This window comes from Protomyctophum bolini, assembly GCF_963924005.1.
Source record: "Protomyctophum bolini genome assembly, chromosome: 9".
Classification (NCBI taxonomy): Eukaryota; Metazoa; Chordata; class Actinopteri; order Myctophiformes; family Myctophidae; genus Protomyctophum; species Protomyctophum bolini.
In genome coordinates this window covers 27257075-27284981 of record NC_137870.1, presented here as the reverse complement: position 1 = coordinate 27284981, position 27907 = coordinate 27257075, and the positions used below count along the sequence as shown (strand labels likewise).

General features: G+C 41.9%; 5 protein-coding genes across 5 annotated transcripts; all 5 read left to right on the top strand.

The window, feature by feature from the left end:
• Positions 1-6089: 6089 nt before the first annotated feature.
• Positions 6090-6644, top strand: LOC308320886 (gamma-crystallin M2-like; the record flags this gene model as incomplete). The annotated part of the gene is made up of 1 exon (XM_080771596.1): positions 6090-6644. One exon carries the CDS (start codon positions 6090-6092, stop codon positions 6642-6644), a length of 555 nt encoding a protein of 184 aa, XP_080627722.1.
• Positions 6645-11322: 4678 nt separating this feature from the next.
• Positions 11323-11880, top strand: LOC308321415 (gamma-crystallin M2-like; the record flags this gene model as incomplete). Its single annotated transcript, XM_080772288.1, has 1 exon — positions 11323-11880. One exon carries the CDS (start codon positions 11323-11325, stop codon positions 11878-11880), a length of 558 nt encoding a protein of 185 aa, XP_080628414.1.
• Positions 11881-15088: 3208 nt separating this feature from the next.
• On the top strand, positions 15089-15646 carry LOC308321020 (gamma-crystallin M2-like; the record flags this gene model as incomplete). Its single annotated transcript, XM_080771788.1, has 1 exon — positions 15089-15646. One exon carries the CDS (start codon positions 15089-15091, stop codon positions 15644-15646), a length of 558 nt encoding a protein of 185 aa, XP_080627914.1.
• Positions 15647-18988: 3342 nt separating this feature from the next.
• On the top strand, positions 18989-19543 carry LOC308321713 (gamma-crystallin M2-like; the record flags this gene model as incomplete). The annotated part of the gene is made up of 1 exon (XM_080772774.1): positions 18989-19543. One exon carries the CDS (start codon positions 18989-18991, stop codon positions 19541-19543), a length of 555 nt encoding a protein of 184 aa, XP_080628900.1.
• A 5376-nt stretch (positions 19544-24919) lies between these two features.
• On the top strand, positions 24920-25474 carry LOC308321712 (gamma-crystallin M2-like; the record flags this gene model as incomplete). Its single annotated transcript, XM_080772773.1, has 1 exon — positions 24920-25474. The coding sequence occupies one exon, from the start codon at positions 24920-24922 to the stop codon at positions 25472-25474; it is 555 nt and encodes a 184-aa protein (XP_080628899.1).
• Positions 25475-27907: the final 2433 nt, after the last annotated feature.

Below are 27907 nucleotides of genomic sequence, written 5' to 3'. Positions count from 1 at the left end.
ACAGTTGAGGTTCATACTGACAGATTGAAAGCTGCTCTGCCTTTAACCATGCCGCTACAAATCCTAATTGTGCCGCTACCTGTAGTATTGATACCATTTTTATATTGGGGAGGTCTAGCCCACCTTCAGAGCCAGACAGTTGTAATTGTGTTGTTTCAACCTGGGCCTTCTCTTGCTCCAAATAAACAAGGTGAGCCAATATGCAGCCTTCAAAAATCTTAACCACCTTACTTGAGAGGAAAATAGGAATAATTTGTAGTGGATATAATAACCTTCGCAGTATGTTCATTTTAATAAGTGCCACTCTACCCAACCAACTCATATTATCATTCATTTACATGCTGAGAAACGTTACCAAAATATCACTAATGACGACGAAAATTAAAACACTAAAACACTTCTAGGCTAAACTGGCTCATGCACGAGCAAAGAACGCGCCAAGGACACACAAACATCAACCTCTATAGTTACTACAGGGCTGCCGGTGTGTGATTGGATATTTATTTTTACATTAACCACTTGAACCACTATAGCATCCCTATTCTGAGGAGAACTTTAGCAAAAAATAACAGATCTACAAACTCACAATGCCTCACAATCGGCTATTTTCGGCAAAGAGGTTGGTTTAGAGGGGAAAAAGAGCAGACTATGTACAGAGTGAAAGGTCAAGTTTACCAAGTATTGACGGTTTAGGGTTAAGGTCTGAAAATCCACATGAACATGAATCCAACAGGCAGCAGTGGCTCAGGGCTAGAGTGGCCGGAGTCCTTGGCCTGAAAAGAACATTTAAGCAACTTCACCCGGTGTCACCCAGGTGGCTCACCTTTAATGTAAGGTACACATCACATACCTCCATGAATAAGGCTCCAGTCCGTCCTGCAGCCCAGGCCAGGGTTCTAATCCAGCCTGAGAGTCTCTTTACTGCATGCCATCCCATCTCTCTCCCTGTCACCATCTGCAGAAATGCCAAACATTAATCTTAAAAAAAACCGAATCAATACATCATTGGGACGAATGGAGAGATGTTGGAGTGGCCAAAGGTTTTGACCCCATGTGGATTCTTTTTATTGTTAATATTCTGCATTGAAACCAATATGGGCACCTTTACTGTAGCTGCAAGCATTCTGGTAACTGTACAAAATTTAAGAATAATATAACAACTTTTCATCATTGTTGCAAATTCTGGGCAGCTTTTTAAGAAACTCGCAGCCTCACAACATATTGTTCCTGGTTTCTTCCAGCTGTGGAAATGTAGTACATTTGCCGATTTTTACGGCATGGCTCTACAGGAGGCTAGTTGTCTATAGGAGGTGTACTGTATGTGTGTGTGTGTGTGTGTGTGTGTGTGTGTGTGTGTGTGTGTGTGAGTGTGTGTGTGTGAGTGTGTGTGTGTGTGTGTGTGTGTGTGTGTGTCCTGACTCCTGAGCTACCCTTGCAAACTGTTGGACCACTCAATGGCAATCTTTGTATACAAATTGCCATTTTTAAAAGGTTCACATACTGTATGTTTCACACTTTGTTTAAATTGTGTAACTATATATTTTATAATGGAAGTCAAAAGGGCATGGATTGGGCTGCCGTTGGTGTCATACTATACACCATATACTGTACGTTATAGCTGACTGATGTCATAGATGGCCCAGATCCACATTGGAGCAACAGCATTCCCATGTGGATCCTGAGATCTATACACGATTTTTCATCTGTTTTTTTTGTTTTTCGTTTCAAAGCTTGTTTTTAACACTGTACAGTAAGCAGGCCTAGCTGCCAAACATGCGTTTTGTCCAGCAGGGTTGTCAGGAAGACGGAAGAGAAAACATTGGTTTAAGAATGGACATTTCATTATGAGAGATGATATTCTGCCATCTGAGAAAAACACATAACTATAGTGTATGACTCCCCCACACAGTCATACAGCTACAGTATAACATTATAAACGGACCATGTTCAGGATTAGGTAGATTGTTAATTACTAGATGTGGTTGTTGGCATGAAAGCGTGGATGTTTAATGAGGAAAATCCCAGTGCGTAATGTCTGTTCTATGTCCACACAACACGCTCAGGGAAGGAAGGGGGGCTTGGAATTATTGTTTTGTATGGGAGCTAATGATCTAAGTGCTGCCAGCCAGCCAGCTTGCTTCAGAAGAAAGTTCATGCATGCGGACTCCTCCAGTTCTCCCGGAGCGCCACCGCGGCAGCTGGGCCCGTTTGAGAGAGGGAGGGGATGACGAGGGGAAAATGTGAAGTCAAAACGATGCCCGGGATATGCCAGGAGCTCTGTTTCACAGTCTTCTTCTGATCCCTGGCTGTCTGCTGTCATGTTCCCTGAGCCTGATACTGACTGACACAGCAGATGGGAATTATTAAAAACATTTTATCATCGATAGCCGCATTAAAAATCAAGATGGACCAGTCTGCTCATGTGATCTGATAATCGCTATGCACTACATTCTCGTCCAACTCAAGTGCCTGACCCTTCTCTAACATGCACACAAACTGGACATGTATTCACCCACCTCAACACATCGTCAGGTAGATTCTTTACAATTCGCAAAGTGGATGAAACTAGTACTTAGTACTAACGTGCATTATTTCCCTGCGATTAGAAATGATTACTGGAATGTTTCTGCTCATAGATACAAAATGACATCAAAACTCCACAGGGAGATTTAACTACATGTAAGTCGATATGCTCACTTAATTCGGCTTGTGGAACAGTACTGCTGTAATTCACGGTAGAATGACCCAAATGTTCACTAACTTTATACCGGTCTCTGTATGAAAACGTTCTTTTACTATCTCTCTTGTTGCCAAGGTGCAGCTGGTCCGTGACAAGTGTTTGCTGTTCTCTCTTCAGCTCCACATCTTGCCCCGTGAAGAGAATGTTTGTTGGCACCGCAGGGTCTAGCATAGTGCCAACATGTACAAGGAGTTACAGCCTGAGTTGTAGGGGGCAGGTGACTTTCTTGGCAGTATCAGGGACATATCTGTAATCTCACATTTTTTCCACTTATGCTCAAGGGTTTGTGTGGACTTCCAGTCCGTTTGTTCGGAGCCAAAAGAGAAGAGCACCATTTGTTTTTCTATTTATTTTCAGCTTCGCCAACCTTCTTTTTATTAAAAGGTAATTTGTTAAAGCCGGTTCAGGCCCTCTCAGGAATACCAGCGGCAGCAGGTTTCTGGGCAGCAGCCTTCCTTTTTAAATATCACCAGTGAGGACCATCACTTCAGGGCTCCTTGTAGAGGTATTAGTCAGGAATGGATTTGGCTGCTCCAGCCACGGGACACACTTTACTGTACTCAAAGGTCAAGTTAATTCTCTGGCCTAAGTAAATCTATTTACACTTTGTTTGTTTCCGTCTTCCATTTCTCATCAAAAGCAATAAACCTTTGAGGTTAGTGTGACGTGGACATATCTTGAGAGAAGTTGGGACTGGCATAATCCAAATTCTCTCTTGACAATGAGAAATGTGATGCCTGGAAAAATCTGTTGTTTTCCTGTGGGTCTGGTACGAGTCAAACTTTAAATGTTCTCAGGTCTTTTCACACGGGAAGTGACTGATCTGCCTAGTATTCATTTTCAATGAGATCCGAGAATTCAAGTAGGGAAGGCGTGGGTGATCTGACTGGCAGAGAAACAATCGGGCACACTCTTGAAACTAATGTGGTTTATTTGCTTGTCTGTTGCTTTCTTCTGCGTGAAAAGCACCTATTCACATGAGCCTAGCACAGTGCAATGCCGCAGATCCAAGCAAGTACCTCTACCCAAGTGAAAATCTTTATCTCAGTCACAATTAGGGCCAGTCAGTCAATTAAATCAAGCAAAAGGCATACTTCCTTTGTGCCTTGATCACGTTTGATGCTAACAAAGTGACCAATGTTTATTAAAAGCACTACTCTGAGCTATTTTGACCCGTTTTCATAGCTGCCTAAAATGCATTATTGAAGCAGTTGCCTCTGTAGTGATACTTCTCGGTGTGATCGCCAACTCAAAATGTTAAGATCTACTACAGAAAGAAAATCTACATCCTTTCAACAAGCAAGCAACTGCCACATTAACCCTAATAATGATAAACTTCCAGAAGACGTAATTTACAATCAATCAGCCTCACCTTGATTAGATCATTCGTACAACTAACTTAATGCAAATAGTCTTTGTAAATGAATCAGATCAGAGTAGAGGGGTGTACTCAGACACAAAGAATGAGGAACTTTTGCTAAATATAACGGCGTCACGCAATCTTAAGTCATTCTCAAAACCCTATCCAGGAATGCAGATGGATTGGTTTTTGACTGAAGACATGATTATTCTTGTCATCGTTGTACAACGCGTCATTTCCAGCTGGATTGTACTTCAGTCTGCAATGTTTGATAAGTGGCTAGTGTTCCTCGTTGACATCACCAAGGGCTTTTCTGGACTAACGCCTGGTTTATATACTTGGGAGAGCACCGAAACTTGCAGATCTCCAAGCTCAAAATGCATCGCAGCACAGCACATTTTTGGCTTGTAGGTGAGCTACTTTTGGTGCATGACATCGGCACACAACCAAGTATAAATCACCCTTCAAGTCGAGACAGTTAAGATCAATTCAGCGTCAATGAACACCAGGTTTGCAATCATCCATTATCAAAGGGTCCATGATATTTAGCATAAATTTCTCGACTCACAGCAAAGCCAGTTGGCAGGCTATAAGGTCGACTGCTACTCCTGTTCTCTTTATCTTATCAACTAATGAGTTTGCTGGGTGGCCTGGCTGGAGAACTGCTCAGCCCCAAACGTCTGGATTCATGGTGTTAACATGACAGCTCTGCCTTCACCGTTGCTGTCACTGTCGGACAGAAACCTCTTATCTGCATATTTTAACACATTCTTTCGTAAATTAATGAATGCCCTACTTGATCATCCTACAGAGTCACACAAAAGCATAAAAAGAAGCACAAGCTCATTTTGAGCTTGTCATTCAGCTACTTTTCCTGCGAGTTTTGGACATAGTTTTCCACACGACAGAGACGAAAACATAGCAATGCTCTATTTTAACCACATGCACCTTATAGACAGGCATAAAGACATACAAACCTACCAAACTTTTCTCAGTGTATTTTGCTGAAAACACTGTACAACACTGTTTGCGAGCTGGGCTGGGCTGCTGTCTCCGCTTTCAATCAATCATCTAAAATCCTTGCATTTTTCTTTACACATAATAACTGTCACTTACTTTAAGCTGTTGGTGAAGGATTAATGGCTATTCTTTGAGCATTTGTTTGTCAGATATGACAAAGTAATTTCTGCTTCGAGTTTGGACGTGTCCTTGGGGTCTGATGTTTTATTTATGAAAGAATTAAGACAAAGGAAAATATCTGTGTAGTTTTCAACTACCATAGGCCCCTACAACTATGTTAGACACGCTTTCATGCAGGTTGGTAACAGGGATTTTTCTTTCTTTCTTTTTTTATTTGTCTTTCTTTTTTTCTTTTTTTAACAATAGTTAAGCAAGATATCTGAAAATTAGAATGAGAAGATTTTCAATTATGATAATGGCTAATTTATTGTTGTGAAAACAAACTGAAAACTTTTGGCAATTCTGTCCTGTTAAAAAAAAAAGACTGGTAAAGTAGCCTATTCAATCAATCAAAGACTTGACTGTGATTAAGTATAAATCTGACTTTTGTGACAGAGTACAACATTTCAACAGTGGTGAAAGCACACTCATGTACAGAGTGTCTACAATACCACAACCATTGTGTAGGCCCACGGCATTGTACATAGATCCATCGATTTTACTATTCATTGTCTACCCCCTAGTCATTGTTAACCCTTTCAGCCTCTTGTTGTCTGCATTGTCGTAATGGTGCAGGCTTTGTGCCGTCAGAGAAACAAGGTTTTTGAGGTGGAAACACTGAACAACCTCAGCTGAGCTCTATGCTCTTCTATGGAATGTTGCTGTGTCAGGGCAGCTGCCTGGGCTGGGACACAGTACTGTACTGACCTGCTGGTGGTACTGTATAAAAGGATGACTTCAGGCAGGTAGGAAGTCAGTCAGTTCACCCAAAGCCACAGAAACAGTAGCTGAAACAACTTTCACAAAAAGATGACTTCTTCCGGCAACATGATGAGCAAGATCATCTTCTACGAGGAGAAGAACTTCCAGGGCCGCTCCTATGAGTGCATGAACGACTGCTCTGACATGTCCTCCTACATGAACAGGTGCCACTCCTGCAGGGTGGAGAGGGGTTGCTTCATGGTGTACGACCGCAACAACTACATGGGCAACCAGTACTTCATGAGGAGGGGCGAGTACCCCGACCACATGAGCATGATGGGCATGAGGGACCACATCAAGTCCTGCCGTATGATCCCCATGCACAGGGGCAACTACAGGATGAAGATCTACGAGAGGGAGAACTTCGGCGGACAGAGTCACGAGATGATGGACGACTGTGACAACATCATGGACCGTTACCAGATGAACAACTGCATGTCCTGCAACGTGATGGACGGCCACTGGCTGATGTACGAGCAGGCCCAATACAGAGGCAGGCAGATGTACATGAGGCCCGGCGAGTACAGGAACTTCCAGAACATGGGCATGGACAGCAGCATGAGGTTCATGAGCATGAGGCGCATCATGGATTCCTGCTACTAGTTTAAATATCAGGAGATGAACTGAACTTAATAAAGTTGTTTTAATGGGGAAAACAAAGAACGGATTATGATGCATTTATTTCTGTGACAACATTTATCACACTTCAAAAACCACATGACCCCTAGCACCCCTATTCAATAGGCAAATATTCTGTGAAAATAGCCGATCTACAATGACGAAAACAATTGGTGTAGAGGGAAATGGGAGGGGACCAAGTACAAGCCCCTGGGGGAACACTGGTCAACATACTATATAGGGTTTAAGTGGTTCATTATAACGGCTCTAATAATAATAATATAGAAATCACACCCGTGTGAAGTGAGGGGCGCTAATATATCTAACTCATGTTGATTAGGTGATGTAATAGTGATGTAAAACAAACGGTGCCAACACAAACATTAAACACTACAACGTCAATGGCGTTTTTAAAACAAACATTGAACTAAAAACAAACATTAAACCTGTATATAGGAGGGGCTAGCGCCCCTCAACAATCTAATAAAATCTGCAACAGAAAAAAACACAATGACATAAAGCACAGTGAGAATAAAAACATTAAGGCAATCAAATAAGTCTATCAATAAAATTAAGGTTGCAGTGAAAACAATGTATAGAGCGTACTCCTTAGGTAGAGTGATGCAGAATAATTTCAGTACAATTTGGAGACTATTGAGTATTAAGTCAACATCATTGCCACAATAGTCAATGTGACACAGCTAGATTTACGAATAGCACTAGCAATCATGAGAAAATAAATCACACCAGTGGTTGAGTGGGGGTCCCCAGTGGGTCCCCGGAACTTCCTGACCCACAGGAACGCATCCAGGGTGCCAGCCCGGTTCTGGCGAGCCGCCCCACGTCCAAAACGGTCGGGAAATGGCAGAGTTACTGTGTGGAGGATTAGCGGACACCTCTCCCTCTCTCTCTCCCTCTCCTCAATCCCCCCCCCTCTCTCTCTCTGTAATTAGCAGGCAACAGTGCAACACTATCTCCCTCTCTCTGTTTCTAGCACAACAGTGCCACCTTCACTAAAAACACTGGGACAACGCTCCACACGTCCCAAACTCTTCTCCCTTCTGGCTCCAAAACTATGGAATGCACTTCCCATCACAGTCAGAACTGCAGCCTCACTCCCAATCTTCCGCCGTAGTCTGAAAACCCACCTCTTCAGACTCCACCATGGCCCGTAGCACTTGCCCTAGTCTAGCCCCTTAGATAGCACTTCATGTAGACTTAGATAGTATTTTAGACTTTTGCTAGTGATGTCATCAATTAATCATTTGGCACCAGCTGTGTAAACTTCCATAGGATGCAGTCTACCTTTCATTAGCTCTGTTTCCAAAAAGCCCTGGTTTTGCACATTAAGGCTCTTGCGCAAAAACCCTGGATGGAAACACTTCAAAATGCGAATAAGTCTCCATTTTTCGCAAAAACACTTTTGCACTTGCAGGGGGGTGGATTCTTTTTCTATATCGAAAAAGTTAAATGCGCAAATGGGGTATGGAAACACTTGGGGAAATTATTTCTAATTAGAAAGCATTGAACTTGCATTATATCACTTTTGAACAGTTGAAAAAAAACACGACACGCACTCGTCTCGAAACCTCTGCTGTCTGCAGGCTCTTGCACCCGGTGAGTGTGTTGATCATGGAAGATGAATATAATTCTCCAAAACACCTCGGAACGGACGAGGGGAGACTACTAAAATACGCTATTGTCCATAGAGAATGTATCACCGCCAATTATTAGGATGCTTTTAAACTGGTATAAGTTGCCTGGCCAATCCATATCTATAGGATATTCCTTGCATTGCAAGCAACCGTGATGAAACGACGAACGGCTTTGCCGTTTGCATTGATGAGAGACGTACACTGTACCAGCTGCAATGATATGGCAATCAATATCTAAACGACCAATTTATCCCCTGATATAGCTTGCTGTACATACGCCCCGATTATGATTTATTTATTTATTTTCGAATTACTTACTTCTCGCTTCCTATTTTCGAAAATTGTTGATGGTTTTCCAACAACAGGGCTCCATTTTCGTTCGATCTTTCTAAATACACTGTTTGGGGATTTAGCAGTGGGGAAGGGGTGGTATTTTGGTTACGTGTCTAATAAATCCATAAAACACCTCCGTTACCCGTTATATTATGCATAGGTGTGGTTTGGGCGTTACAATAATTAAATCAATCACCGATTCTGCACGTGCCATTGACTTTAAAGGGTAAGACCACTTTTTGAGAGGTTTGGGTTGTTTTCTTACCTTATTATGGGCAAACTATTCCATTCCATGAGTTATTTCGATCCGTTGTGTTGTTTATTAGCAATTTAAGAAATTGACTTCCATTGTAACAGCTCTCAAAGTCACTCTTTTAGCCAACGCAACAAAAGCTGATTCTGACAGTTTATGGAAAACTTGTGCGGTTTTATTTTCGTCTAGATTGTCTGAGATATACTGAAGCAGTACTACGGCGTTAATTCCCAACTCTCACGGGGACATCTTGCGAGGTTTCGTTTGTAAACAAGTCTCCACGCTGTTTGAGATGCACCCTGCAGCCTCGCATACGAGCAGTCCCAGACACATCTTCTAAAGTGTCTTCTAAGTGTCTCCCTCAAACACGTCCATTGTGTATGTTTTTAGTGACAAGCGGACAAGTTCAAATCCATTTGTTTACATCCCCGTCGTGGGGAGAGGTGTACAATTCTGGTCCAATCGGATAGTTTTTTTTACTCAACGCGAACAGCAGTGATTCGGTCGGTGTAGGCATACCTACCGGATCTTCTTTCTACACAAATTAGTCAAAACAAGACAAAATTTACATTTTTATGAAAAATAAAACCGCATGAGTTTCCCTGATGTCATAAACTGTCAGAATCAGCTTTTGTTGCATTGGTTTATGTGCTAAAAGAGTGACTTTGAGAGCTGTTTCTCCGTTACAATGGAAGTCAATGAGCGACTGTTTTTATTTCCTAAATTGCTAATAAACACAATGGAGCGATATAACTCATGGAATGGACTAGTTTGCCCATAATAAGATAAGAAAACAACCCAAACCTCTCAAAAAGTGGTCTTACCCTTTAAGAGATCCCATATCCGTTGCCCGTTATGCCCAGTTCTATATTGCTTCATAGCCTTACGGTCTATAGCCCATGGAAGAGTGATGTGCTGCTGCCTTGAAGTGTCACTTGTGCTGCACCTTGACCCCTGCCCCTAGTGTCAAAGGAAGCCAGACATGACGTTCATTACTAGTGGATGATCATCTGCAACAGAAAACACGGTTTGTTGCGCGTCTGTCACTGTCCAAATTGTCACCAAATGGAAGCATATAGGATTAGGAGACAATACACTATTAGAGCTTGTACACACTCTGTTCTCCGCTGTAATTCCGCTGAGTTCTTGTCTGAACTCCAGGGCTGGACTGGGTAAAAAAAAAAATCATCCCTGACATTTGGCCCAAAAACATATTAAAGCACTGGACATAACGTTCAGCCTGATAATCACAAACGAGTTTGCAAAGCTTCGAACGAGGAAGGATTGCGTTGGACTGGAGTTAGTACCCAGACCGGCGGACGAGTCGGGACAACGCAAGGGATCTCAGCTGACGCAAGGGGAGACATTTCTCTCATCCTCCGTTACTTAGTGCTTCTTGCGTCGATTACGTTCGACTCTGTAAAGCTCTTCACCTGCCTTAAAGCCTAGCCGTACTCTCATAACACTGCCTTATTACCCATGTCCTATTACAGTGGGTTTCAACCCTTTTCATATCAAGGTCCATTGTTTATTCGGCATTTGAGCCACGGACCACCATTTGATGAGATTTAGCCCCAAAATCTAAAAATAATTTGTTGTCGTTGGATACGATTTTGTCCACAATTCCATGCTGAATTGATGTGATAACATAGGAGAGATAACAAGCAAACAATGATCAAAATAGCAATTCTTCTACATTCTCTAACTGTGTAGACTTCTTGTAAATTAAATGTTTACAAGAAATGTTTACAAATGTTTAATAATCTAACTCCTGAGAGCGTATAAGATTAAACCACATGGACCCGTGAGGGACCAATGGTGGTCAGAATGCTTGTTACATTCAAAGACCATTTCTACCTAAAGTCACACCAAACTGCTAACTTATGCGGTAGACTCTGTCAATTATTTTCAATGGGAATGGAACGGTTTGTTGCCACTCGCGGAATTCCGGGGAAGAAAAATTATGACTTCCCATTGAGAAGCATTGTCAGAAAGCGATTTTGCAATGTAACAAGCATTCTGATAGGCTGAGAACATAGGCAATAAGCCACAATGAAGGAATACCAAACGAGTCGCCCCTTTACCAACTCGCCCCGGACGTACAGCCGCCGGAACTGCGCGGCCTGGCACTCCTTGTTGTCTGCATTGTCGTAATGGTGCAGGCTTTGTGCTGTCAGATAAACAGCCTTTTCAAGGTTGTTTGAGGTGGAAACACTGAACAACCTCAGCTGAGCTCTATGCTCTTTTATGTAATGTTGCTGTGTCAGGGCAGCTGCCTGGGCTGGGAGTGGACACAGTACTGTACTGACCTGCTGGTGGTACTGTATAAAAGGATGACTTCAGGCAGGTAGGAAGTCAGTCAGTTCACCCACAGCCACAGCAACAGTAGCAGCAGCAACAGCAGCTGAAACAAAACACAAAGATGACTTCCGGCATGAACATGATGAGTAAGATCATCTTCTACGAGGAGAAGAACTTCCAGGGCCGCTCCTATGAGTGCATGAACGACTGCTCTGACATGTCCTCCTACATGAACAGGTGCCACTCCTGCAGGGTGGAGAGGGGTTGCTTCATGGTGTACGACCGCAACAACTACATGGGCAACCAGTACTTCATGAGGAGGGGCGAGTACCCCGACCACATGAGCATGATGGGCATGAGGGACCACATCAAGTCCTGCCGTATGATCCCCATGCACAGGGGCAACTACAGGATGAAGATCTACGAGAGGGAGAACTTCGGCGGACAGAGTCACGAGATGATGGACGACTGTGACAACATCATGGACCGTTACCAGATGAACAACTGCATGTCCTGCAACGTGATGGACGGCCACTGGCTGATGTACGAGCAGGCCCAATACAGAGGCAGGCAGATGTACATGAGGCCCGGCGAGTACAGGAACTTCCAGAACATGGGCATGGACAGCAGCAGCATGAGGTTCATGAGCATGAGGCGCATCATGGATTCCTATTACTGATTTAAATATCAGGAGATGAACTGAACTTAATAAAGTTGTTTTAATGGGGAAAACAAAGAACGGATTATGATGCATTTATTTCTGTGACAACATTTATCACACTTCAAAAACCACATGACCCCTAGCACCCCTATTCAATAGGCAAACATTCTGTGAAAATAACCGACCTACAAGCTCACAATACATGTAAATCGGCTATTTTGACCGAAAACAATTGTAGAGGGGTGTAGAGGGAAATGGGAGGGGACCAAGTACAAGCCTCTGGGGGAACACCTGTCAACAAACTATATAGGGTTTAAGTGGTTCATTAATTAAAACTGCTCCAATAATAATAATAATATAAAAACAAAGGGCCTTACAGAAGAAAAAACAACAAGAGTGGATCCAAGTGGAGGAGCCGAGTGGGCTCTCCGAGAGCTCATAGAGCGAGTGTACATCAGGTGCAGGCTTGGGGGTTTTTGTCTCCTTGTGGCTGATTTCCGCATCACGTGTACACATTTAATGTTCCTCCTCCAGTGTCCTCCTCCTCCACATGTGGCACAGAAAACCAGTGTTGGGCAATATTACTTAGGAGAGTAATATCTTTACTTTACTCATTACTCCTTAGAAAAAGTAATAATATTACATTACTTATTACTTGGAATCAAGAGTAATACTGTTATAACTTTTCAACCGGGCCCCTTCCACCCACAAAAAGAACACAATCTGTTTAGCCAGCTCCTTTTACAACTGAACAATTCATTGGAATAAGAAGTCTCCAATCAGCCAAACTGAATAATTGCAGGATATAAAACAAAAAAAGTCAACAGTCTCTCATCAGCCTTTTTATGCTGCATACCGGTATTCCACATTTGAGATTCAACATCAACAATCTGAAATGCACACACATGGCTGCAGCATCTCAAAACGGACAGTATATATTGTAAACATAAATAACATAATAAGCAATAAGCATAAGCATAATAAGCAATAAGCATTTTAGTACACCTTGGTTTCAGTTTTCACTGAAACCAAGGTGTACTAAAATGCTTATAAGTAAACGATGGAACATGCTAGAAACATAATTCTTTTTTGGTGTAAAATAGAGACTTGAAGCTTTAAAATGAGACATTTCGTGACATTGTGGTCATATCGCACATTTTTCTATTGCCATTCAAAAAGTCACCAAAGCTGGCCAAAGGCCCATTAATTAATTAGTCATTTTATGCACACTATGGATCATTCTCACATAGCAATGCTAGTGTAATATATATTATTGCCACCAGATGGCGGGAACGCACCATTATGCCGATTTTGACCAAATAGACGAATCTGGCGAAGTCACTTCCGGTTCAACGATCAGAAACATCCGGTAGTAGTTTGACCCTGAGTCACTATAGGTTAGCTGTCCGGGATCGTCTTTTGCACGTGCACGATCTCGCATGCGGGAAGCACCCTATGATCCGACGGACCATTGCTCCGAAGGAGCATTGGTCCGAGGTGCGCTGGGGATCGGGAGAGGGTGGGTGGTTAGGTTTAGGTGTCTGCCCCGGGGGAGGTTAGGGTGAGGGTTTGAGGTAGGTTGTCGATCGGACCAATGGACCGTCGGCATATTGACGCGGATTTCGGCCGGTTTTTGGTAGATTACATCAGGCGTTAGCCAAAAAAGCTAAAAGTTGCTACATTTTGTTATAATAAGACGTACTGACAGGGTAGTACGTCTATTACGTCTCTAGCCACGGGGGATTTATTGATTTATTACGTAAATTATGTCGCTAGCCATTAGGGGGTTAATGCAATTTATTTGTGCATCATTAGATGTATAAATATTTTTGTTGACAAAGTTGTAAATGTCAGTAGTATGTAGGCCTATATCCATAACATAAGCAAGAAGAATGTAGCCTGCGTATCTGTGTATCAGATTGTGAAAATGTAATAATAACAATATAAAATGATTGAAAGACCTGAAATGATTAAATAACCACGGTTATCCTATAACCTACAGTTTGTTTGATTTCTCATAATGCTATGATTGGCTTTGAAATTTTTCAGGAGTAGCCCGCTTTGTACCAGTTTTGTACAAATCACCACAACTACTCAACGCAGCGTCCGATTGCAGTGAAACTGTGCATGCATATTCCCACTAGGCTGAGGAAGAAATCCCTCATAAACATGTTTATAATAATAATAATAATAATAAAAATAATGAATTGCATTTTTATGGCGCTTTTCGTTTACGTGCCTACTCAAAGGGCTTACAATAGTTCATTCATTCATACATTGTCCTCACTTCCCACCCCCAATATTACTCCTTAACATTTGGCCAAACATCCCACACTCATATCCTCCAAGAAGGGCACTTTTTCTAGTTACCTATGTCCTCAGCCTATAACAGTGGTTTTCAACCATTTTCATATCAAGGTCCATTATTTATTCAGCATTTGAGCCACGGACCACCATTTGATGAGATTTAGCCTCACAGACCCAAAACAATAATTTTTTGTTTTATATAATTGGATACGATTTGTCCACAATTCCATGTTGTATTGATGTGGTAACATACTGTAGGAGAGATAACAGGCAAACGATGATCAAAGTAGCAATTCTTCTACATTCTCTAAGTGTGTAGACTTCTTGTAAATTAAGTAATGCAGATGTTTAATAATCTAATTCCTGAGAGCAAATAAAATGAAAATAATTAAACCGCTGGCAATCAGAATGCTTGTTACATATGCGGTAGACTCTGTCAATTGTTTTCAATGGGAATGGAACGGTTTGTTGCCATTCGCAGAATTGTCAGAAAGTAATTTTGGAATGTAACAAGCATTCTGATAGGCTGAGAACATAGGCAATAAGCCACAATGAAGGAATACCAAACGAGTCGCCCCTTTACCAACTCGCCCCGGACGTACATCCGGCGGAACTGCGCGGCCTGGCACTCCTTGTTGTCTGCATTGTCGTAATGGTGCAGGCTTTGTGCTGTCAGATAAACAGCCTTTTCAAGGTTATTTGAGGTGGAAACACTGAACAACCTCAGCTGAGCTCTATGCTCTTTTATGGAATGTTGCTGTGTCAGGGCAGCTGCCTGGGCTGGGAGTGGACACAGTACTGTACTGACCTGCTGGTGGTACTGTATAAAAGGATGGCTTCAGGCAGGTAGGAAGTCAGTCAGTTCACCCACAGCCACAGCAACAGTAGCAGCAGCAGCTGAAACAACTCTCACACAAAGATGACTTCCGGCATGAACATGATGAGTAAGATCATCTTCTACGAGGAGAAGAACTTCCAGGGCCGCTCCTATGAGTGCATGAACGACTGCTCTGACATGTCCTCCTACATGAACAGGTGCCACTCCTGCAGGGTGGAGAAGGGTTGCTTCATGGTGTACGACCGCAACAACTACATGGGCAACCAGTACTTCATGAGGAGGGGCGAGTACCCCGACCACATGAGCATGATGGGCATGAGGGACCACATCAAGTCCTGCCGTATGATCCCCATGCACAGGGGCAACTACAGGATGAAGATCTACGAGAGGGAGAACTTCGGCGGACAGAGTCACGAGATGATGGACGACTGTGACAACATCATGGACCGTTACCAGATGAACAACTGCATGTCCTGCAACGTGATGGACGGCCACTGGCTGATGTACGAGCAGGCCCAATACAGAGGCAGGCAGATGTACATGAGGCCCGGCGAGTACAGGAACTTCCAGAACATGGGCATGGACAGCAGCAGCATGAGGTTCATGAGCATGAGGCGCATCATGGATTCCTATTACTGATTTAAATATCAGGAGATGAACTGAACTTAATAAAGTTGTTTTAATGGGGAAAACAAAGAACGGATTACGATGCATTCATTTCTGTGACAACATTTATCACACTTCAAAAACCACATGACCCCTAGCACCCCTATTCAATAGGCAAACATTCTGTGAAAATAACCGATCTACAAGCACACAAAATGTAAATTGGCTATTTTGAACGAAAACAATTGTAGAGGGTTGTAGAGGGAAATGGGAGGGGACCAAGTACAAGCCTCTGGGGGAACACCGGTCAACAAACTATGGTTTAAGTGGTTCATTAAAACTGCTCTAATAATAATATTATAAAAACAAAGGGCCTTACAGAAGAAAAAATCTAATAAAAGCTGCAACAGATAAAAACACAATGACATAAAGCAGTGACAATAAAAACATTAAGGCAATCAAATAAGTCTATCAATAAAATTAAGGTTGCAGTGATTAAAAACAATGTATAGATCCTACTCCTTATAGGTAGGGTGATGCAGAATAATTTCAGTACAATTTGGAGACTATTGAGTATTAAGTCAACATCATTGCCACAATAGTCAAGGTGTGAAAAGTAGGATGATTTCATTAGGCTGATTCACTAAACTGGTTGTAAACAATGTGTAAATGTGTCAATGCTGGAATCCAAGGCATAGGCCTACTTGAAGTGGAACACTGCTATCCGATGGATGTTGATTACTGAGGGGAAATTCTTCTTTTGGATTCATACATCACTATCCTGTCGGAATGGGGAATGGATCTGTTCTGGACACAGCTAGATTTAATTCATACTGTGTGTCCTCATCAGATGGTAAGACTTATTAGGCTATTGTGTGTAGCGTTCATGTGATCAATATACAGTACAGTATTATAAATTAATACCAAGTTGGGGTGTCTATTTTCACCATTTCACTGACACTGGCAAACACACTGAGGGACCTAAAAATTCAGCTCCAAATGCAACTGATAGCTGGAGAAATAGCTGTTGAATTTGCATCCCGTCTATAATATGCCTACAAGCTAGATAGATTTTTTTATATATATGTTTTTTTAATACGTGTTGACAAATCATTAGCCTCATAGCATGATTTCCTAACTCATATCCTTATGGTTTTCTGGAAAGAATAAATGAAAAATCACTATCTACCTAAGATTGACTTTAGCCAAATTCCAATACCCAAAATCTCGGCCACTCTCTCACTCCCACTCGGTCACTCGGGGTCATTCCAGCTTGACCCGGAAATGGTTAACGTTCCAATTGTTAATGTGCTTTACCGAGGAGCCGAGTGGGCTCTCCGAGAGCTCATAGAGCGAGTGTACATCAGGTGCAGGCTTGGGGTTTTTTGTCTCCTCGTGGCTGATTATCGCATCAAGTATAGACATTTAATGTTCCTTCTCCAGTGAGTAAGTCCTCCTCCTCCACATGTGGCACAGAAAACACCAATCCACTAGCTGATCCAACACACACACACACACACACACACACACAACTAAAAACTTAATAGAGCTTCAGAATGATAAAGTAGCCTACATAATGTGAAAGTGAAAGGACCACAACAAGCCACTGGCTTTAGTGCGTTGTGTGATATTTAAGCACAATAAAGTAGGCTATATTGTGCGCACTTCATCTGCCTCAAAAGCTAGTTGATTGCTCTCTGTGCATGCCTAAATGCACAGACTGCTATGAATTACGGTGACAAAAATGTATTTATTTATATGTGGACTGAACTGAATATGTAAGTCATAGAGCCTACCTAATTCCTGTTATAGTGTTATTTGCAAAGACTGTCGGAGGAGGGACAGGGGGCAGGTCAGGAATTACCTTCATAATCATATAATATAGTTTTGCGCATCGTGGCGCTTATTCACTATTTCATGAATAAATAGCGTTGCACATGTTACCTAAATATATACAGTGTAACCATGTGGGCATAGTCGTTATACACATTGATGAATTGCCTATTCTGTACTACTACTATAACTACAGTATCTCATCCACGGCTCTGGTTCCAGTGATCCAGCTGTGTGACACATTGTATTGTTCTACTTTGGCAATGTAAACGTATGTTTTCCCATGCCAATAAAGCCCTTGGATTTGAATTGAATTGATACACGTCATAAGTGATCGCGGAATGTACCGTCGCTTTGAAATAACAACATAGTACATTCCGATTCTAGAGGCAAATCCACTACACCACTCTGTCCTTGCATCGAATCCTCTCCTCCTCGCTTCGGACGGGGCTAAGGAGCGAGTGGAGGACGCGAGGAGAGTGAGCGAGTGTGAAAGTTAAGTTAACTTCCACTGAAATGAATAGTTTGTTACAGAAATGTTACAGTTTGTTTGATTTCTCATAATCCACCCTGATTAGCTACAATTGGCTTCAAAAAATTTCAGGAGTAGCCCGCTTTGTACCAGTTTTGTACAAATCACCACAACTACTCAACGCAGTGTCCGATTGCAGCGAAACTGTGCATGCATATTCCCACTAGGCTGAGGAAGAAATGCCACTTGACAGTTTTCAAATCAGCCTCATGGTGGCGTTACAACAGGCCAAACTGCGTCACACACACACACACACACACACACAGTCACACACACACACACACACGTTTATATTACTCCTTAACATTTGGCCAAACATCCGACACACTCCTATCCTCCATGGTGAAAATCTGTGCCAATAAGGGCACTTTTTCTTGTTACCTATGTCCTCAGCCTATCACAGTAGTTTTCAATCCTTTTCATATCAAGGACCATTATTTATTCTGCATTTGAGCCACGGACCACCATTTGATGAGATTTAGCCTCACAGACAAAAGAATATTGTTTTAAATATGTTGGATACGATTATGTCCACAATTCCATGCTGTATTGATGTGGTAACATAGGAGAGATAACAGGCAAACGATGATCAAAATAGCAATTCTTCTACATTCTCTAACTGTGTAGACTTCTTGTAAATTAAGTAATGCAGATGTTTAATAATCAAATTCCTTAGAGCGTATAAAATGAAAATAATTGAAAACCGCTGGCCAATCAGAATGCTTGTTACATTCAAAGACCATTTCTACCTAAAGGTGCAGTCACACTAAACTGCTACCTCAAGGTTAATTGAGGTGGAAACACTGAACAACCTCAGCTGAGCTCTATGCTCTTTTATGTAATGTTGCTGTGTCAGGGCAGCTGCATGGGCTGGGACACAGTACTGTACTGACCTGCTGGTGGTACTGTATAAAAGGATGACTTCAGGCAGGTAGGAAGTCAGTCAGTTCACCCACAGCCACAGCAACAGCAGCAGCAGCAACAGCAGCTGAAACAACTCTCACACAAAGATGACTTCCGGTATGAACATGGGTAAGATCATCTTCTACGAGGAGAAGAACTTCCAGGGCCGCTCCTATGAGTGCATGAACGACTGCTCTGACATGTCCTCCTACATGAACAAGTGCCACTCCTGCAGGGTGGAGAGGGGTTGCTTCATGGTGTACGACCGCAACAACTACATGGGCAACCAGTACTTCATGAGGAGGGGCGAGTACTCCGACTGCATGGGCATGATGGGCATGAGGGACCACATCAAGTCCTGCCGTATGATCCCCATGCACAGGGGCAACTACAGGATGAAGATCTACGAGAGGGAGAACTTCGGCGGACAGATGCACGAGATGATGGACGACTGTGACAACATCATGGACCGTTACCAGATGAACAACTGCATGTCCTGCAACGTGATGGACGGCCACTGGCTGATGTACGAGCAGGCCCAATACAGAGGCAGGCAGATGTACATGAGGCCCGGCGAGTACAGGAACTTCCAGAACATGGGCATGGACAGCAGCAGCATGAGGTTCATGAGCATGAGGCGCATCATGGATTCCTATTACTGATTTAAATATCAGGAGATGAACTGAACTTAATAAAGTTGTTTTAATGGGGAAAACAAAGAACGGATTACGATGCATTTATTTCTGTGACAACCTTTATCACACTTCAAAAACCACATGACCCCTAGCACCCCTATTCAATAGGCAAACATTCTGTGAAAATAACCGATCTACAAGCTCACAACACATGTAAAAGGCTATTTTGACCGAAAACAATTGTAGAGGGGTGTAGAGGGAAATGGGAGGGGACCAAGTATACAAGCCTCTGGGGGAACACCGGTCAACAAACTATATAGGGTTTAAGTGGTTCATTAAAACTGCTCTAATAATAATAATAATAATAATATAAAAACAAAGGGCCTTACAGAAGAAAAAATCTAATAAAATTTGCAACAGATAAAAACACAATGACATAAAGCACAGTGACAATAAAAACATTTAGTCAATCAAATAAGTCTATCAATAAAATTAAGGTTGCAGTGATTAAAAACAATGTATAGATCCTACTCCTTATACGTAGGGTGATGCAGAATAATTTCATTGAGTATTAAGTCAACATCATTGCCACAATAGTCAAGGTGTGAAAAGTAGGATGATTTCATTAGGCTGATTCACTAAACTGGTTGTAAACAATGTGTAAATGCGTCAATGCTGGAATCCAAGGCATAGGCCTACTTGAAGTGGAACACTGCTATCCGATGGATGTTGATTACTGAGGGGAAATTCTTCTTTTGGATTCATACATCACTATCCTGTCGGAATGGGGAATGGATCTGTTCTGGACACAGCTAGATTTAATTCATACTGTGTGTCCTCATCAGATGGTAAGACTTATTAGGCTATTGTGTGTAGCGTTCATTTGATCAATATACAGTACAGTATTATAAATTAATACCAAATTGGGGCGTCTATTTTCACCATTTCACTGACACTGGCAAACACACTGAGGGACCTAAAAATTCAGCTCCAAATGCAATATAGCCGGAGAAATAGCTGTTGAATTTGCATCCTGTCTATAATATGCCTACAGCAATAGATCGTTTGACTTTTTTATATATATGTTTTTTTAATACGTGTTGACAAATCATTAGCCTCATAGCATGATTTCCTAACTCATATCCTTATGGTTTTCTGGAAAGAATAAATTAAAAATCACTATCTACCTAAGTCATCTATTTGACTTTAGCCAAATTCCAATACCCAAAGGGCCACTCGCTCACTCCCACTCGGTCACTCGGGGTCATTCCAGCTTGACCCTGTAATGGGCATTTTAGAATGCCAACTACAGTGCCAGATATATGCATTATTGTGTATTTATCTTCCTTCCATTAAGTCTCTTTGCTCAACAATGTGCTCAGTCTAATCCATGCAGCTGTCAATCTAACAGCTGACTTGACTCCTCCACGCTGTCAGCAAAGGTATACTTATTTGTGTGTCGCCCTTATGTTCAGCACAGATCCGTATATGGACATTACATGACTATAAGGACTGTCTGAGAATGGGGTTGAGGAAGCTTGCGCCCGGAGGGGCTGCTGGAACAGGCAAGCCTGTTCCTCACTCTCTGTATATTGTTTCTCTGCTAAATCTTCTTAATAAATTCTCAATACTTCACCCTGAAGAACTTTGTCATTCCTTCATCTTTGGAAGATTATTTAATCTACAACATATGGCGACGAGGATGCGATGAATGCTTTGCTGTAATCAACAGCAAACACTTCATTTTAAATAACTCAAAGATGAAGGGATTTCTCGAGATGGACAAAGACAAGATGACCACAGAAGCAAGCTATGCAGAATCAACAAGAACTGATCATCAACTCCGCAAGTCTACAACTCTACAAGATTGAAACCTCCCAGATTGACAATAATTCTGTGATGACTGCAAGGACAAATTTCAACAGCCAGTGACGATTAGCAGAGATGTGCTTTTCACCAGCAATGTCTGCTACTTATACACCATGACACAAGAACGTACAAGCTTCAAGTGCCTACAGAGGAGCCATGAGAGCAGCAGCACCAACATGGTCAATGCTGTCACCATGCACCAACGGAGGTGACAAAATCGACACCATGAATGACACCAAGAGACTTTGCCACAGCAGGAGACCAAGCCACAGATACACATGCACAACTCATGTGGGAGCCATTGAACACTGGAACCACCAGCCCAATGGAGATTGCTGGAAGACACATTAACCAAATAGACTTGTGGGTCAACTGAAAACTGAGAGAAAGGACAGCACTATTTACCTTCTGGGTGAGATCTGAAAAAAATCGAATCTAGTGAGCCTACGTAAATCAAATAGTTCCTGTCTCTTCAATGTGTTTCATGTGATATGTTTGATACCTGTATCTATAAAATAAAATATTTCCATGTAGAGAATTTCCCGAGTGATGACAATTCCATTTAGCAAATTCCATGTGATATATAAAAATAAAATCGTAATAGATAGCTGTATCAACATGTACTTGCTTTAATGTTTATTAATTTGTCATTCTATAAATCTCCTGTGGCATGTAAGTTAATATTTGATTATTCATTTACAAAAACTATACACTATAAACTATACACTTATTGTGTATTTATCTTCCTTCCATTAAGTCTTCAAGTCATTACGATTTTTCTAATTAGAAAGCATTGAACTCGCATTATATCACTTTTGAAGAGTTGAATAAGAAAAGAAAAACACGACACACACTCGTCTCGAAACCTCTGCTGTCTGCAGGCTCTTGCACCCGGTGAGTGTGTTGATCATGGAAGTTAGATGAATATAATTCTCCAAAACACCTCGGAACGGACGAGGGGAGACTACTAAAATACGCTATTGTTGCTATAATGTCCATAGAGAATGTATCACCGCCAATTATAAAGATGCTTTTAAACTGCATTGCAAGCAACCGTGATGAAACAACGAATGGCTTTGCCGTTTGCAATGATGAGACGTACTGTACACTGTACCAGCTGCAATGATAGTGCAATCAATATATAAACGACCAATTTATCCCCCGGTATAGCCTACTGTACATGCGCCCCAAATATGAATGCAAGTTCAACTGATCAAGTCTGTGTATAAGGATTACTTTTCGTCGCACGATGGTGTCGTGCAGATAACATAATACGATGTACAACACACTATTATAGGCTATTGGGTAGTGCTTCATTACCACCCTACAGAACGTCAAACCCGACAAACAGTCAAATAAATATCAAATGATATGCGTACACTTCACTGGCAAAATAGCCACCTACTGCTTATTTCACGAACTTATTTAATATCCTTCAAATTATTTACATACGATATGTTTTAGTGTTGGGAGGATTAAAGGTAATGCTCCTATGTATACATGTATGTAATCTGGCACCACTGCCGTATCAGGCACAATTTGCTGGGACGGTGCATACAAATCAAAAGTGGCGGGACGGCTGGGACGGTGCAAAGTAACCACAGTATACCGCTAATCAATTTACAAATTACATATACATAGTATATGTATAACTAGCTCTCAATGATGACGTAAAAAAGATGTGGATTAAAGGACCCAATGCCAGTGTAATTGGTTTTCGATGGTGACGTAATGACGATATGTTTTAGTGTTGGGAGGATTAAAGGTAATGCTCCTATGTATACATGTATGTAATCTGGCACCACTGCCGTATCAGGCACAATTTGCTGGGACGGTGCATACGCATCAAAAGTGGCGGGACGGCTGGGACGGTGCAAAGTAACCACAGTATACCGCTAATCAACTTACAAATTACATAGTATATGTATAACTAGCTCTCAATGATGACGTAAAAAAGATGTGGATTAAAGGACCCAATGCCAGGGAGTAATTCGTTTTCGATGGTGACGTAATGACGATATGTTTTAGTGTTGGGAGGATTAAAGGTAATGCTCCTATGTATACATGTATGTAATCTGGCACCACTGCCGTATCAGGCACAATTTGCTGGGACGGTGCATACGCATCAAAATTGGCGGGACGGCTGGGACGGTGTGTACGGCGCAAAGTAACCACAGTATACCGCTAATCAACTTACAATTTACATATACATAGTATATGTATAACTAGCTCTCAATGATGACGTAAAAAAATATGTGGATTAAAGGACCCAATGCCAGAGTGTAATTGGTTTTCGATGGTGACGTAATGACGATATGTTTTAGTGTTGGGAGGATTAAAGGTAATGCTCCTATGTATACATGTATGTAATCTGGCACCACTGCCGTATCAGGCACAATTTGCTGGGACGGTGCATATGCATCAAAAGTGGCGGGACGGCTGGGACGGTGCAAACTAACCACAGTATACCGCTAATCAACTTACAAATTACATATACATAGTATATGTATAACTGGCTCTCAATGATGACGTAAAAAATATGTGGATTAAAGGACCCAATGCCAGTGTAATTGGTTTTCGATGGTGACGTAATGACGATATGTTTTAGTGTTGGGAGGATTAAAGGTAATGCTCCTATGTATACATGTATGTAATCTGGCACCACTGCCGTATCAGGCACAATTTGCTGGGACGGTGCATACGCATCAAAATTGGCGGGACGGCTGGGACGGTGTGTACGGCGCAAAGTAACCACAGTATACCGCTAATCAACTTACAAATTACATAGTATATGTATAACTAGCTCTCAATGATGACGTAAAAAAAGATGTGGATTAAAGGACCCAATGCCAGAGTGCAATTGGTTTTCGATGGTGACGTAATGACGATATGTTTTAGTGTTGGGAGGATTAAAGGTAATGCTCCTATGTATATGTATGTAATCTGGCACCACTGCCGTATCAGGCACAAGTAGTCATTACTGAGATTTAACAGTTTGTAGTGGTCAAAAGTACTTGCGCGCTCTGCTTGCGCACTAGTAGGCCATTTATGGCCATTTATGGCCTTCTTTGTCCACAATTCCATGCTGTATTGATGTGGTAACATAGTTGAGATAACAGGCAAATGATGATCAAAATAGCAATTCTTCTACATTCTCTGTGTAGACTTCTTGTAAATTAAGTAATGCAGATGTTTAATAATCTAATTCCTGAGAGCGTATAAAATGAAGATAATTGAAAATCACTGGCCAATCAGAATGTTTGTTACATTCAAAGACCATTTCTACCTAAAGGTGCAGTCACACTAAACTGCTACCTCAAGGTTAATTGAGGTGGAAACACTGAACAACCTCAGCTGAGCTCTATGCTCTTTTATTGAATGTTGCTGTGTCAGGGCAGCTGCATGGGCTGGGACACAGTACTGTACTGACCTGCTGGTGTTACTGTATAAAAGGATGACTTCAGGCAGGTAGGAATTCAGTCACTTCACCCAAAGCCACAGCAACAGCAGCTGAAACAGACAAATCACACAAAAATGACTTCTGGTATGAACATGATGGGTAAGATCACCTTCTACGAGGAGAAGAACTTCCAGGGCCGCTCCTATGAGTGCATGAACGACTGCTCTGACATGTCCTCCTACATGAACAGGTGCCACTCCTGCAGGGTGGAGAGGGGTTGCTTCATGGTGTACGACCGCAACAACTACATGGGCAACCAGTACTTCATGAGGAGGGGCGAGTACCCCGACCACATGAGCATGATGGGCATGAGGGACCACATCAAGTCCTGCCGTATGATCCCCATGCACAGGGGCAACTACAGGATGAAGATCTACGAGAGGGAGAACTTCGGCGGACAGATGCACGAGATGATGGACGACTGTGACAACATCATGGACCGTTACCAGATGAACAACTGCATGTCCTGCAACGTGATGGACGGCCACTGGCTGATGTACGAGCAGGCCCAATACAGAGGCAGGCAGATGTACATGAGGCCCGGCGAGTACAGGAACTTCCAGAACATGGGCATGGACAGCAGCATGAGGTTCATGAGCATGAGGCGCATCATGGATTCCTGCTACTAGTTTAAATATCAGGAGATGAACCGACCTTAATAAATTTGTTTTAATGGGGAAAACAAAGAACGGATTATGATGCATTAATGTTTCTGACAACATTTATCACACTTCAAGAAACACATGACCCCTAGCACCCCTATTCTGGGCATGTCATAGGCAAATTCTGTGAAAATAGCCAATCTACAAGCTCACAACATATCGCAAGCTGTAAATCGGCTATTTTGACCTAAAACAATTTATGTAGAGGGAAATGGGAGGGGACCAAGTACAAGCCCCTGGGGGAACACTGGTCAACATACTATATAGGGTTTAAGTGGTTCATTAAACTGCTCTAATAATAATAATAATAATAATAATAATAATAATATAAAAACAAAGGGCCTTAGAGAAGAAAAAATCTAATAAAATTTGCAACAGAAAAAACACAATGACAAAGCACAGTGAGAATAAAAACATTAAGGCAATCAAATAAGTCTATCAATAAAATAAAGTTTGAAGTGATTAAAAACAATGTATAAAGCCTACTCCTTAGGTAGGATGATGCAGAATAATTTCAGTATTAAGTATTAAGACAACATCATTGCAACAATAGTCAAGGCGTGAAAAGTAGGATGATTTCATTAGGCTGATTCACTAAACTGGTTGTAAACAATGTGTAAATGCGTCCATGCTGGAATCCATCCCTAATATCAAGGTCCATTTTTTATTCAGCATTTGAGCCACGGATCACCATTTGATGAGATCAGACCCAAAACCATAATTTTGTCCACAATTCCATGCTGTATTGATGTGGTAACATTGGAGAGATAACAGGCAAACAATGATCAAAATAGCAATTATTCTACATTCTCTAACTGTGTAGACTAGTCCAGTTAATTAGTTGAGGGCATACAGGTGTGTTGAGCAGGTTGCAGCATGCTAGTGTTAATCAGTTCAATTAGTCAATGAGTCAGTTCTCAATTGGAAAGCAGCAGGCACAGTGCATTTCTCCTCTCTCCTAAAGTGTTTGTTGTCTCCACCACCAGCACCACCAGGAGGCCGCTTTGTGCAAAACATTTTTTTGGACAGTACACCTACAGATTTTGTCAAAACATCAGGCAAATTGGTACAGTCTCTCTAGAGCCATTCAACAAAACGGGTCTTTCAGATTTTTCACACTCCATTCTGATTGGCTAAGATTGGCTACCAAAGTTCGCAGGAGTGCACGGTTTCAAACAAAATGCCGCAAATCATGAACACATGATTTTCGTGAAATTGTGAATGCACATTCCCACTACGCCGAAATGCAAGTAGAACATTTTCAACTCAGCCTCATGGTGGCGCTATAACTGGCCAATTAGTGTTTTTACCTATAACTGCACATCTGTGTAAAACTTTGTATGCACACTCCCTAGAGGCCAAGGAAAAACCTTTGCCTGGAATTTCTGCTGTCTTTATAGCACCACCAGGTATGTAAAACACATTTTCTAATATCATTTATCCAAATTTCACGCAAATCGGTACACATGCTCTGATTGCTCTCATGTGATCAAGACGGGTTTGTTTGATTTCTCAAAATCCATCCTGATTGGCTACGATTGGCTTCTAAAGTTTTCAGGAGTAGCCCGTTTTGTACAAATCGCCACAACTCCTCAATGCAGCGTCCAATTGCGGTGAAACTGTGCATGCATATTCCCACTAGGTTGAGGAAGAAATGCCACTTGACAGTTTTCAAATCAGTGTCATGGTGGCGCTACAACAGGCCGCATCGCATACACACACACACACACACACACACACACACACACGTTTATATTACTCCTAAACATTTTGCCAAACATCACACAGACTCCTATCCTCCTGGTGGAGACCTGTGCCCATGCGGGCACTTTTTCTAGTTTGACCTATTTGGCCTTTTGGAGGTATCTCTGTTATGTTTTGTTTGATTGTTCTTAGATGTAGTGTATTTTGTGTGCAGAATGTACATTGCATTTTCTAACATTTAATTACTGTTTGTATTAGAGACCAGCGGGTGGTGGATTTAGCCGCGGTTGCTGCGGGTGAACCGCAGTTTAGGGTGGATTTGGGTCAATTCAATATATTATAAATGAATATTGGATAAACCGCAGGTGAAATAATGCGGGAAATAATCTATCTATATGCTTATTATAGCTTATTATAATCTATCTATATGATTATTATAGCTTTTAAAACGCACAAAATCTCGGCGTGCATGCGTTAGTAGTATTTTAATTACATCATTTTCCATGTTGCACTCGGTTGGGTCCTGTTGCACAACAACAACAACACAGTGGTCTCCTACAGCCTACAGGCAGGTACGCTAAAGTTGCTAACAGGCAGCTAGTGAGACTGGAATATACGTTTGGCGTGGGACTGGGAGTGATTAAGACCGCTGGATATGCTGTATGAAAATACATTGCAAAGAACATGGACGGCGTG